The following is a 13,084-nucleotide window of genomic DNA, read 5'->3' on the forward strand; positions in this document are numbered from 1 at the left end:
ACGAAAACAAAGCTTCTGGAATGTTGACACGCGCATAACGGCTGCCAGTGCGAGCCTCTCGCCGCGGCCGCCACCTCCTCCTCCTCCTCCTCCTCCCGCCCTCCCTTCTCTTCCCCTCAGGAGAAACCCCTGGACGCCTCCCAGCCCCGTCCCTTCCCCGCCTGTATGGGAGGGGAAGGGACGGGCGGGCAAGGCAGAGCACAGTACCTCCGCCCTGTTTGCGCCTGCGCGTGAGCTACCGACGTTTACCAGCGGAAGTGTTCCGTTTCGCCCGAGCCTTATGGGATCTGCTTCCGGCGCTCTTTGTGTTTACCGGTTCCTTCTGTTTCCTTACCGGCTGCGCCCGAAGCCAGTGACGGGATGAGTTACGAGCATCGTCGGGATTGGAGCCGCGGTGGCGGCGGGCCTCGCTCTTCCCAGTCGTCGTCCTCGTCCTCCGGAGGCCGGGGCGGCGGCGGAGGAGGGGGAGGAGGAAGAGGCGGCGGCCGCGGCCGCCCACCTCCTCACCTGAAGGGCCGCGAGATAGGCTTATGGTACGCACGGAGGCAGGGCGAGAAGAGCAAAGAGGCTGAGAGGCAGCAGGTGAGACGTCACCAGGAGAGCGGGGAGGGGGGCAGATATACTCTCCCAACTTTCCTCCCCCGGACACGTTAGCCCAGCACGTTATCAGGCCGGATTCCCCACTAGGTTTTTTGTCTAAAACACTCCCCTCATGTTACATGGCACAAAATCTGGGTTTCTGACGGAATTAGATAGCGATCTGCTGTCAGTCCTGGTTGAAGTAGTGCACACGACATTACTATGTGTATGTATACTTTACTGTAGATCTATGAAAAATGCATCTGCCTTATTCACACGGCCCATTTAAGTCATACTCCTAGAAGTTCATGGTAGATGGAGGCAGTGCCTCTTGCTCTCTGTGGTTTGCTTTTCTTGGCTATCCCTTTGGGGTCAGGCGTGAACACCTGAAGCTGCTTCATACTGAGTCAGATTATTGTCTTTTGAGGTCAGTATTGGTTACTGGAACTAGCAGCAATTCTCAGGTTGAAGCTTTTCACATCATCTGATATCTGATTCTTTTAACTGAAGGTGCTCAGGATTGAACTTGGGTTTATAAAGCAGAATGTTTTACAACTGAGCCATGTCCCTGACCCTTCAGGTGTGCTATTAGTGACTCTGACGCAACACTTTGCAACACTTTGCAAACACATTGCAAAGGATTGGGATGGTAAATCAAATCCATCCACTGCCATCTCAAACTATAAAACTTTGTCTACTTAACAGATATTTTCCCACTTTTTCTCGGTGTAAGGCCCAATCTCAAAATGCTAGCCGAAAGGTAATCTAGAGATCTGAGTAGAATGGCCCGATGATGTGGTATGAACTGTAGGGCTTTACCAGAAACATGAATTTTGGTGTAGATGTCTCCAGCGCTCTTGTAATATTGTGGTAGAGTTAGCACCTGTCAAAATTCTCTATTCTCATGGTTACCTGTGTTTTATTGTACCGTATCTTGGGGAGGCACCTAAGTATAACTGACACTGTGGTGTGGCACCAGTTCTCAGTTTGCAGTCTGTTAACTTTATACCCTACTTATTTATTTTAAAAATCTACATGCTGCCTATCCAGAGACCTGCTTAGGTGACTCTCCAAGCAACACAATCCAATCTAACTACATTATTTATTTACTTGGTGGGATTTTTCAAAAGAGCAACATGTGAAGTGAGGGGACCAGGCGTATCGTAATTGTGAAGCTACCACTGAAAAGTCTGTCTCTCTCATGTGCCCACCAGATGAGCTTCTTTGATTGGTGGGACAGTCAGGAGGGCCTGTTTCTGTGATCTTAATTCCAGGGGCAGGATGTCACCTTCCCCAAATTCATCTTCTCGAAGCCCTGTGAGCTAGTTCATATCTGTGGACATTGACTGGCTCAAGGTCACCCAATGACTGTAATGCCTGAGTGGAAATTTTAATCTGAGGCTTTGCAATTGAAAGTGAATTGTGTAGCCACTACATCACATCAGTTCATCTTTGATAATTTCAGGGGTTTCCCAGTGTTTGTGTGGTCAGTGCTTGCTTCTCAGAATGTTTTCTTGAGCTTTATATGAAAACATTATATTTATAGCATATATTGCATTGCTATCTCTATACTGTTTAGAATAGTAATACACACACAGACACTGCCTTTTCCTGTGTTCGGGACACTAAGAATAATACAAAACCAATAGAACAATACCAGTGGAGGCCTGCAGCACCAATCAAGCCACTCATATAGGTTTATTTATTTATTTATTTTATTTCATTTATACCCCGCCCTCCCCACACGCAGGCTCAGGGCGGCTTACATAGGCACAAAGTGCAGTAAAAGTAAAACAGGTTAAAACAATTAAGACTAAAATTCACATCAAACAGGATACATGAAACACTATAAATACACACTCCCCCATTGCATATCAGGGAGGGATCAAAGAGGGGGGATGCCATGGGCCACGATGTTCCAGATGACCAATCGGCCCAACCCGGCAATACTGCTCTGCAGTTGCACGGTGGTGGTAGTGGCGGCGGCGGCTCCTACTCAAAAGCCTGGTGGAAGAGCTCCATCTTGCAGGCCCTGCAGAACTGTAAGAGGTCCCGCAGGGCCCTGATCTCTTCCGGGAGCTCATTCCACCATGTAGGAGCCGCCACCAAAAAGGACCTGGCCCTCGTGGCAGCAAGCCTGGCCTCTTTAGGGCCCGGGGTCACCAGGCTGTGTTGTGACCCCGACCGAAGTGCTCTTTGGGGCCTGTGTGGGGAAAGGCCGTCCCTCAGGTATGCCGGACCCTGGCCATGTAGGGCTTTAAAGGTAAGCACCAGCACTTTGAAGCGAATCCGGTACACTATAGGCAGCCAGTGCAGCGCTTTCAGCACAGGTTGGATGTGTTCCCATTTAGGAGCACACACCAACAACCTGGCCGCTGCATTCTGCACCAGCTGCAGCCTCCAAATTTGTGACAAAGGCAGACCCATGTAGAGAGCGTTACAGTAGTCTAGCCTCGAGGTAACCGTCGCATGGATCACTGTGGCCAGATCGTCGCAGCTAAGGAAGGGGACCAACTGCCACACCAGCCGTAGATGATAGAAGGCTGCTCTGGCAGTGGCTGCCACCTGGGCCTCCATCGTTAAGGGGGGGTCCTGGAGCACTCCCAAACTCCTAACCTCCGGTTGATCCCCCACAACAATTATATACCCTTCTGAAGGCTTTTCTAAAAAATTGTGCCTTTCATTTTCCTCTAAAAGATAGGAGAGTGGGAGAATACTCAACCTTACTGCTTTTATACTTTTGGATAGCAATGGTCATTTATATAGCTAAAGCAAGAATATGATTGCATCTTGGACCTTGAGCATGCTGTCCTTTTACATTTTCCTTGAACAAAGTGTGCTTTTCTTCCATACTCTAGAGAGCTGTGGTGCGTATGGATGAACGCAGAGAAGAACAGATTGTGCAGTTGCTGAACACTGTCCAGAACAAAAATGAAAAAGAACAAGAAGCCATGTCTTGGTGGTCTGATGAGGAAGGGTAAATAAGGCTTTTTGTCTTGGCTGAAATTCTTCTTCTTCTTCTTTTTTTTTTTTGTAAACAGGCAGGGAAGAATTTAATTTCAAACTAAGTGAAAGATCATTTGCCCTATGCAATGGTGAAACTTTCCATAATAATGTCTGTTATGTGTTTGTGTACTCGATAGCATCTTGCCCTTCTGCAGCAGCACATCACAAAAACGGAAGTGGCAAAACAGGCTGCTGGCAAGCATCGTGATGACTGAAGTAATACTGATCAATAAAATTTATCCAGCTATCTGGAATTATTTGATTGATACATTCATGAATACATGAAACTGCCTTATACCGAATCAGACCCTTGGTCCATCAATGTCAGCATTGTCTACTCAGACTGGCAGTGGCTCTCCAGGGTCTCAGGCAGAGTCCTTTCACATCACCTAAAACCTGGTCCTTTATTTAATAGAGATGCTAGGGATTGAACCTGGGACCTTGCATGCCAAGCAGAAGCTCTACCACTGAGCCATGACTTTTAAAAAAAATTGAATTTGGTAGGTTTGGAGAATTAAAAATGAAGATAGAGGATCCTGGGCATAATTATGTATTGAACTCTAACAGCTGTTGGATGCTCATCTTGATAGAGTAATCCCCCACCACCACTCAGTAAGCTGCAGATTCCTAAATTGCACCTTCCATCCAGATGTGGCATGGTGACTGAATTGGTGGTGGTCTCTTTCTGTCAGGATCCTTCTAAGGGAGAGAGAAAGCAAAATGTGCAACTGTCATCCCTGTAGTTAGTTTTGATATAAAGGGCAGCCTGGGGACTGGTGGGGCTGGGGGCGGGGAGAGGAGAAGAAAGTGCAGGCAAGCCGAGCAGGAAGTTGCCACCTGAGTAACTATTTGCAGGATCTGTTGATTTCAGTTAATCATGGATAATCGTGGCAGCATACAGAATTGTAGTCCGGAATTTTAAATACAGAATTCACCTGAACTACTGACATGTATCCTTCTAGGAGTTGGAAGATTTACAACTAATAAAACTTGTCCTAGGTACACAAAGGAGGCCCCTGTGAAACCAAAACCAGTTGTGGAGAAACCTGTTGTGGAGAAGGCTCCTGAGAAAACAAGACCCATCTTGGGGAAAACATTCCTAGATCGAGACTCAGAATATCTCTTAGAAGAAAATAAGCCAGATACTGGTTTAGATGAGCAACTTAATGAAGAATTAGAAAAGAAAAGATTTGATCCCAGATATATTGAAATGCAGGTATCACTTACATTTAAGAACATACAACTGTTTCAGTGATTCAAAGAAACGTTTAGTAGAACTTGCATAAATATATTAAACTAGTATTTTTTAATTAGTCTTTTAAAATGTTGTATATGGAGAACTGTGAGTGGAATGTGTGTTATTTAATTTAGCATCTCAAACAGTTATATAATGAATTGTGATCCAGATTGTTTTCCTTGCTGCGGTGGACATGCCAGTCATCAGAGTGGGCCCACAGGATCTCTATGTACTCATCTGCCATTTAGGATGTGAGGAAAAAACACGTGGCATCTCTATTTTTGTTCTTAGTGAAGTGCAAGGAGGAGCTCACGGGCAAGAAGTGCAGGGTGGTACTAAAAACTACTACTCAGCAATGATCTTACTTGGGGGCTAAAGACTCATAGCATTGCTACTTCCTCCTCTGCTCTTATTCATAATTTCTCTTTAAATAAAAGAAAGCATTAATTTGGTGGTGATCAAATTGGCTTGGAAAATGTGAGGTGCTTCTCTGTGGATAACTTTGTGATTACCAGATTATAGTTATTAGACTTGGCTATATGTGTTGCATGAAATTCTATTGGATTGCTGCTTAAAGCTCATAAAGTAATACTAGTAAATGTTGTTCAAGCTGTATTAAACTTGAGTGTTACCACATTTATTACTTGTTCCATCAGATGCTTTCATTTCATTGAACTTTTATTGTTCACTTTACAGAAATTTCGTGAAAAGCTGCCTTCTTATGGGATGAGAAAGGTAAATACATATTATGAAATTATATACCTTAATCTTTAAGGTAAACAAGACTTAATTCAAATGAACACTAAGATTTGGAAGGAAACCTGTTGAAGCTATAGGATAGACCATTTCTATGAAGGTGTAAGTACTTAGTGGCATAGCACGGAATTTATAGATAATTTAAAAAAGCAACCTAGTATTCATGCTCAACTGCTTACGGAATTTAATATACCTATTTCTGCATTAGTTGCCATACTTAGCTTAAAGACTGCAACAAGTTAAAGTTCATACACAAATGTTATGGGTTGATATAATCAATCTAACAAGACAGTCAGCATTTCTATCCTCTGCTGAGTTTTCATGTTCTCTGTGCAGAACCAGTAGCCAAACCACAGTATTCTGTTGCATCGGTTGTTCCCATAACTGGCTTGTGTGTTTGCATGAATACATTCCTTGGTATGTCCTTTACAGTGGTTTAGATGGCTGTTCCAGCCTCACTTTTCAATGATAGTAGGTGGGATGGCATGAAGACTCTTCCAGCACTTACGGCATTGCTCTTGTGAGAAGCTAGAAGGCTAATCTCTCTCTTTCCTAGGCGCTCTAGATTCTTGACCAGGCAGAAATATTGGACTCTTAAAAGACTTGTAGTAGGAAGAAAGTTAGCAAGTCCACTCTTAACTCTAAACAACTACTTCTGTTGTCTTGTGTTCTGCTTCTGGAGATGGAGAGCAGGAAAGGGCTTACTTAGGCTCTTCCAGGCATAGGTGAATATGAATTTGAATGTGAGAACTGGTTTCTACCACAGGCAAAACTGAAACAAGAATAGACATCAGTCTAACTGGATAGTTTTTGAAGGTGCTTTAAATTTGTAGTTGTTAGAAGATGGATACAAAAAAAAGGGCTATGTACTCTGTTTCTTTTTGTGTTTAAAACAGGAACTCGTGAGCCTTATAAACAGTAGTCAAGTAACTGTTATAAGTGGTGAGACTGGTTGTGGGAAGACAACCCAAGTTACTCAGTTCATTTTAGATGACTACATCGAAAGAGGCAAGGGGTCATCCTGCAGGATTGTATGCACTCAACCTAGGAGGATCAGTGCTATCTCTGTAAGTATTGCAGCAGAACTCCCGAGTCTTTCCTTTGAATATTCATCCTGCCATAAAATCACAGCCATGTTCACAAACAGATATGAAGATCTTAAAACTGTGGGGTTTTTTAATTTTCAGGTAGCAGAGAGAGTTGCAGCAGAAAGGGCTGAAGTGTGTGGCAACGGAAAGAGCACTGGATATCAGATTCGGCTCGAAAGGTACATATTACTTTTTTACACTTGATCTTAGCCAGAAGGCAGAGAAGTGATCACAAATTCCTTTTTTTTAGTAGGTTTTATGCACAAAGGGAAAATTCAAATGAATATCTCTGAACTGTATTTAGTCGGAGTGGGAATTTTGGTCCAGTCTTTTCAGATCTTTTAAATAAGATACTAATTCATCAATACCTTGACAGGGAGATAGGCCTATGATCGTCCCCTACACTCCTGTACATACTACACTGTGCAGCATTGAATTTATGATTGTTCAGCAAGGTTACATCATTGGGGTGTGCATATTCTTCGACAGGGATCTGTTCTGTGCACTGGCAGAACATTATAATTTTTGGTGGGTGTGCTTTTGCGTTAAAATAGTAATAAATCATGTGACTGTTGTGTAGATGCTTATTGGATGGAGCTATTGGTTATAAGGCGCTTGTAAAACAACCTTGATTCAGAGGTTAACCAGTCTATTTGCAATGGAGTCAGGCTGGCTTGGTCAATATTTTATGTGAGTAGCCAGTCATAAACTGCATAACGCTTCACTCTTATGGTTTGTATAGGTGTGTTTGAATTCCCTTCCTGATAGTCTTAAGAAATGAGGCTGTATTACTCGTTACTCTTATGATTCCTCATTTATTTCGTTAAGCTAAAATCTGGTTCAGCTTCACTTAAGTAGCCCTGAAATCAGCATGTATAGATAAAAAGGTGAACACCCAAGACTGCATCACTGAAATTTACACATGCTGTTTGCATGAGCGAGGACTGGTAGAACAGAACGACAAGGAGTTCTGGCATACCCGACATGCATACACTATTCTCCATCAATCATGTCCTGTGCTGGTAGCTCACTTTAATCCTCAGTCTACACAGCTGCCCATAGATTATGTGATCCTCAATAGGTGAGTGGTGCCGCTGCATTATAACACTTGAAAAGTATGTGCCTTTCCTTCTGGCTTTTCCGTAATTTTTCACCCTCTTTCAGAAAAAGAGAAGGAATTGAAGTATTCTTAATGGATTTTTTTTCAGCCGGTTACCACGGAGACAAGGTTCAATTTTGTACTGCACAACTGGAATTGTCCTGCAGTGGCTCCAGTCAGACAAGTAAGTATCTTCAGCTTCAGATAAAGCTAACAAATGCCTTTTTGTTAGTGTTTCCTTTGTGAATCAGCTGCTGCTGATGGTTGCATATGTTATGCTCACTCATTCCCGTTTATTTCTAACTCCGTAATAAGCATGGGGGTTGTCAGCTCTGCACTTTTGTATTTGTTGCAGGCTATTGTCCAGTGTTAGTCATGTAATCCTTGATGAAATACATGAGAGAAATCTTCAATCAGATGTTTTAATGACAGTTATTAAAGATCTCCTACGTGTACGGCTAGACCTCAAAGTAATACTAATGAGTGCAACGTTGAATGCTGAGAAGTTTTCAGAATATTTTGGTACGTACTCCTACTTGTTAATGAGAGCCTTTATTATTCTCCGATGCATGTTATATTTTCAGTGTTAGTCTAATTAAAAACTAGTTAGATAACATTTCCTGTAATGAAATCTGGACTGTTTTTCCATCTGCCTTATAAATATTATAGTCAACCTGAGTGTTTTCTCTTTAGCAAATGCAGGAGAGAAACGTCCTGGATGCTTAGTTTAGGATTTTCACTAAGCTACATTTGAGGCATCTTAAAATACTAGTGTAAGCTTTTCTGGCCGAAGCCAGACTACTGGATGCCTGTGGTATTTGCCATATCAATCTTTTTGCAAGGATATGTGGCCAATAAATGCTTTATCAGTGTCTTCAGGTTGATGTGAACTTGACAGTAACTTCTCTGAAAGTGTTTTGGGCATCTGACGGAGCCCCTACCTTGTGTGCATGTTGAAGTACCAGCATTTGCCCATAGAACCAATATAACGTAAGCTTTCTGCTGTGATTGCAGTAGAGCTTCTTCAATCCCTTGCATTCACAGGAAAGGTTACAGTCCAAACAGCACCTCCACCTATATGCTACCTGACAGCCTGTACAGGTTCTTGGAAAGGGGCTTCCACCCAGTCTCAATAGGTCTTTACTTGAACTGGTAACTTGCTGTGATTTTCTGACTAAAAGGAGGTTGTAGTATTTGTACTTCTCTTGTTCTCCATCCTTCCTCCTCACTTGTTAAATGTGTGCAAGCATCTATTTTAAAATATGCTTTTGGTTCTAAACCAGCTTGGTTTGTTTTATGGGGTGTGTGTGTGTGTGTTTTCATTGCTGCAGTAAAACATAAAAGTGGCACTCTGGATGTAAATGTTCCCTTATTGCTTTGTTATGTCTTAGTATTCTTGTGCAAGCGCACTGCAACATGCTGAAATACAATAAATGGTTTTGATGCCTGCGTTTTTCTCTTGCGTGACAGATCATTGTCCTATGGTCCATATTCCTGGGTTTACCTACCCTGTTAAGGAATACCTTTTGGAAGATGTAATTGAGAAACTACGGTTAGTATGATGTCTGCCCCAGTAATGCCTTTGTGATGTATCGATAACATTTTTTACTTGTGTGTCTATGTGGTTATCCTCTGGTTTTACGGATCTCACAAGGTATAGTAAACATGAAGGCAAAACTCCCTTAACCAGCAGACTGAGGCAGAACACTGCTATGGTGAACTGCAGGGGTCCAAACTAGACCAGGAAATACGTGACTGGAATCACTTCTGGCTTTTTTAGCTGAAAGCAGCAATAGCTTATATGGGGAAAGGTTTATTGGGGACTGTGGTATGAAGTGGATAGTGGTTATACCACTTGCTTTCCTTCCCTGATGTTTTCCCCATTGGAGTGTTGTTCAAAATTAAAGCTGCTCTTTGTACCAGAAAAACCCCTTCCTAGATGTGTGTTTTTTTTCTACAGGACATGACCAATACTCCCTCTAAGCTGTGGAGTCTTGTGAGCAAAAATTCTACGTGGTGAGCTACTGGCATTAAAGTTGTGAGCGAGTAATTTGGCTACTGCATAAATTAGTTTGCTCTGGAACCATCCTTCGTGAGCTAAGACAAAAATGTGAGTGGGAGGCTAAAAATGGTGGGCTAGCTCACACTAACTCAGCTTAGAGGGAACACTGGACATGACTCTCAGAGCCGTATTTATTTCTGGCCTTATTCATTACTTATACCTCTATTTGTGTTTGAAGGTATGTTCCAGAAAATGCAGATCACAGACCACACTGGAAAAAGAGGTTTATGCAAGGACATGTAAGCAGGCCAGAAAAGGAAGAAAAAGAAGAAATCTATCGTGAGCAATGGCCAGAGTATTTAAAGCAACTGACAGGAAGGTACTTCCATTGTTTCACTTGTGCAGCTTCATTTCCTGTATACCTGAGACTTGCACTATATGTACGTTAACCATGCAAATGTAGCAATGTAATTTTTGCAGTATTTAGCAGAATGGAACACCTACTCCAATATGCAAGACGCTGGAGAAAGTCGTAACAGTATACATAGGATGCCATCTTGTCTGTCCCATGCTGTTGTATTAGTATGTTGTATTAGTACATTGTATTAGTACGTTCAGTTGTTAGCCTAGTCTTATAACAATCAGATCCCAACTTTAAAATAGCCATGACAATACTTTTACCCAGAGGTCTTTTTGTAGAAAAAGAGCTGCAGGAGCCTATTAGCATATGGTATGCTAATGAGCTACTAGGCTATTAGCATAATAGCTAATTAGCATATGCAACGCCCCCTGACCTCATTGGAAGTGATGTCAGAAGGTGAAGCAAAAGGGGGGGGGAGGCATCTTCAAAAGCCTCCCCATCCCTTCCCTGGGGGGGGAAGCGAAGAGAGAAGGGGTTTAAAGTTTAAACCCCTTCTCACTAGAGTTGGGCTGCAGAAGGCGGAAAGAAGGAAGGAAAGAGAGAGAGAGAGTAGAGAGAAGGAATGAAGGAAGGAAAGAGTAAAAGAAAGAAGGAAAGAAGGAGGGAAAGAAAGAGAGAGAAGGGAAAGAGGAGGGAAAGGAAAAGGAAAGAATGAAAGGAGGGAAAGAAAGAAAGAGTGAGAAGGGAAGAAGGAGGAAAAGAGAAAGAGAAGTAAGGAGAAGGAAAAGAGAGGAAGGAAGGAAGAGAAGGGAAAGAGAAAAAGAAAAGGAAAGGGAAAGAAAAGGAGGGAAAGAAAGAGGGCAAAGAGATGGGGGGAGGGGGAGGCTCCCCCCCACTCCCCCAATCAAGCCTCTGCCACCCCCCTGTGGATTCCTCACTTACCCCAGGAGGCAGCAGGGAGTATCTTCTGGCCTCCCCCGGGCTGCAGCGCTCCGGTGCTGGCCTGGGGAGGCGTCGATGGGCCTCCTTTGGCCTCCCTGGGGCCACAGCGCTCCGGCGCGGGCCCCAGGAAGACAGCGCCGGGCCTCCTGTGGCCTCCCTGGTGCCGCAGCATGGAGAGCTGGGGGCAGGGCTTGCTGGCATCGCCATCTGTGCCAGCTCCTGGGCTCCCGGAGCGGTGCTCCAGCACGCTCCGGTCCCAAAAGACCCCTGCTTTTACCCACTTTCTCTCTCCCCACTTTGAATAAAAAGAGAAACACTGTACATGCGGTAAAATTCACAATTTTGCACAGGATTAAATAATGATTTTTTTTTTACTTAATCTGTGGTTTTTAGGTATTCAGAAAGTACAATTGAGGCATTGGGAATGATGGATGATGATAAAATTGACCTTAACTTGATTGCTGCACTGATCAGGCATATTGCTCTTGAGGAAGAGGTGAGTTTTAATTTGGTTAGTGGACCTTGGTTTTTAAGTCTTTGCTCCTGATTAGGTTGGGTGCCATCTAGCCAGAATCAATCACTTTTCAGTCATCTTTATTTCAATAGGTGTGATTTAAGCAAGTGCTTAATCTATCCATTGAAATGAGTGGTCTTTATAAGATGTCAGCTTTGGCTGGATCATACCTGTCATTGCTAGAAAACATCTCTAAAGCAGTGCTCTGCAGAGCTGGTGGAGGAAAATATCTCCTAAAAATAGTTCTATAGGCCGGTATGCCACTGAGATTTTTCGGTTTTCAAAGAGGTATGTGAAATAACTGGGATTATTATGTCAACATAGTTCTCTTGTTATGACTGGCTGTTTGATCATTAGAGACAACATTTTGTAACCTTAGTGAAAACAGTCTTTTGTATATGCTCCCATACAAATGTATGGAGCCTTGACCTGGACAGCCCAGGCTAGGCAAATCTCATCAGACCTTGGAAGCTAAGCAGGGTCGGCCCTAGTTAGTATTTGGATGGAAGACGACCAAGGAATTCCAGGGTTGCTAAACAGAGGCAGGCAATGGCAAACCATCTCTGAACATCTCTTGCCTTGAAAATCCTATGGGGTCACTATAAATCAGCTGTGGCTTGATGGCACTTTACATACACTTGATGGCAATTATTTTGAGAGCCAGTTTGGTGTAGTGGTTAACAGCGCAGACTCTAAATGGGAGAACCGGGTTTGATTCCCCACTCCTCCACATGCAGCTGCTGGTGTGACCTTGGGTCAGTCATAAGTTCTTTCAGAGCTGCTCTCTCAATGGCAGTTCCTGAGAGAGCTCTCTCAGCTCCACCCATCTCATAGGATGTCTTTTGTGGGGAGGTGAAGGGAAAGGGATTGTAATCCACTCTGAGACTCCTTTGGGTAGTGAGGGGTGGGGTATAAATCCAATCTCTTCTTATTATTCTAGAAAATAGTGTTGCGTTATCACAGGTAGAAAACTGCTGGGATTGTATAAAAACACTGAATGCTAGTTTAATAATTGGAGTAATCTGCGGCCTTCAGGTTCCTATGATTTTGCTACTAGCAAAGACATAGCTTACCACTAGGACTACTGGACCATCACAGTGTTGCAAACAGTGATGAGGTGAGATGTTCTGGCTAGATGACAGTAGACGTTTAGGAGTGAATTTGTAATAATCGATACTCCATTGATGCAGAAACATGAAAAGCAGCACATGCTCTTGTATGCAGAAGTCACAATACTGCAACAAACTGTAAAGAGGTGTTGTGACAAGCCAGAGGGGACCCACACAGACTCTTTATTATTTTGAGGAACCAGGTGTGATTTAAGCTGTAAACCTTCCCCTCCGTTACAAGATGGTTTTAGGGCAAGTTCACTGCCGTGAAGTAAGTTTTGTGGTGAGCAGGTAGAACATGGAGATCACTGAGGCAGGAGTTGTATGTAAATAACAGTTTATTTACAGGTTGGTTTCAAAGAACAGATCAGCAGCACAGGTCTCCAGGTAG

At 43.4% G+C, this 13,084-nt stretch overlaps 1 protein-coding gene across 1 annotated transcript in view; it reads left to right on the forward strand.

The window, feature by feature from the left end:
• Window positions 1–309: 309 nt before the first annotated feature.
• The window catches only part of DHX36 (DEAH-box helicase 36), a 29,083-nt gene continuing 16,308 nt past the window's right edge, over window positions 310–13,084 (forward strand). The window contains exons 1-11 of the mRNA XM_015423754.1: window positions 310–582; window positions 3,438–3,556; window positions 4,585–4,801; window positions 5,519–5,557; window positions 6,475–6,645; window positions 6,766–6,845; window positions 7,875–7,949; window positions 8,121–8,287; window positions 9,236–9,317; window positions 10,006–10,146; window positions 11,464–11,566. Coding sequence (XP_015279240.1) covers window positions 361–582; window positions 3,438–3,556; window positions 4,585–4,801; window positions 5,519–5,557; window positions 6,475–6,645; window positions 6,766–6,845; window positions 7,875–7,949; window positions 8,121–8,287; window positions 9,236–9,317; window positions 10,006–10,146; window positions 11,464–11,566 — 1,416 coding nt within the window. The 5' untranslated portion in view covers window positions 310–360. The remainder of the gene's footprint in view (window positions 583–3,437; window positions 3,557–4,584; window positions 4,802–5,518; window positions 5,558–6,474; window positions 6,646–6,765; window positions 6,846–7,874; window positions 7,950–8,120; window positions 8,288–9,235; window positions 9,318–10,005; window positions 10,147–11,463; window positions 11,567–13,084) is intronic.

The sequence above is a fragment of the Gekko japonicus genome, unplaced genomic scaffold (assembly GCF_001447785.1).
Source record: "Gekko japonicus isolate JY-2015 unplaced genomic scaffold, Gekko_japonicus_V1.1 scaffold2048, whole genome shotgun sequence".
In the NCBI taxonomy this organism is placed as follows: domain Eukaryota; kingdom Metazoa; phylum Chordata; class Lepidosauria; order Squamata; family Gekkonidae; genus Gekko; species Gekko japonicus.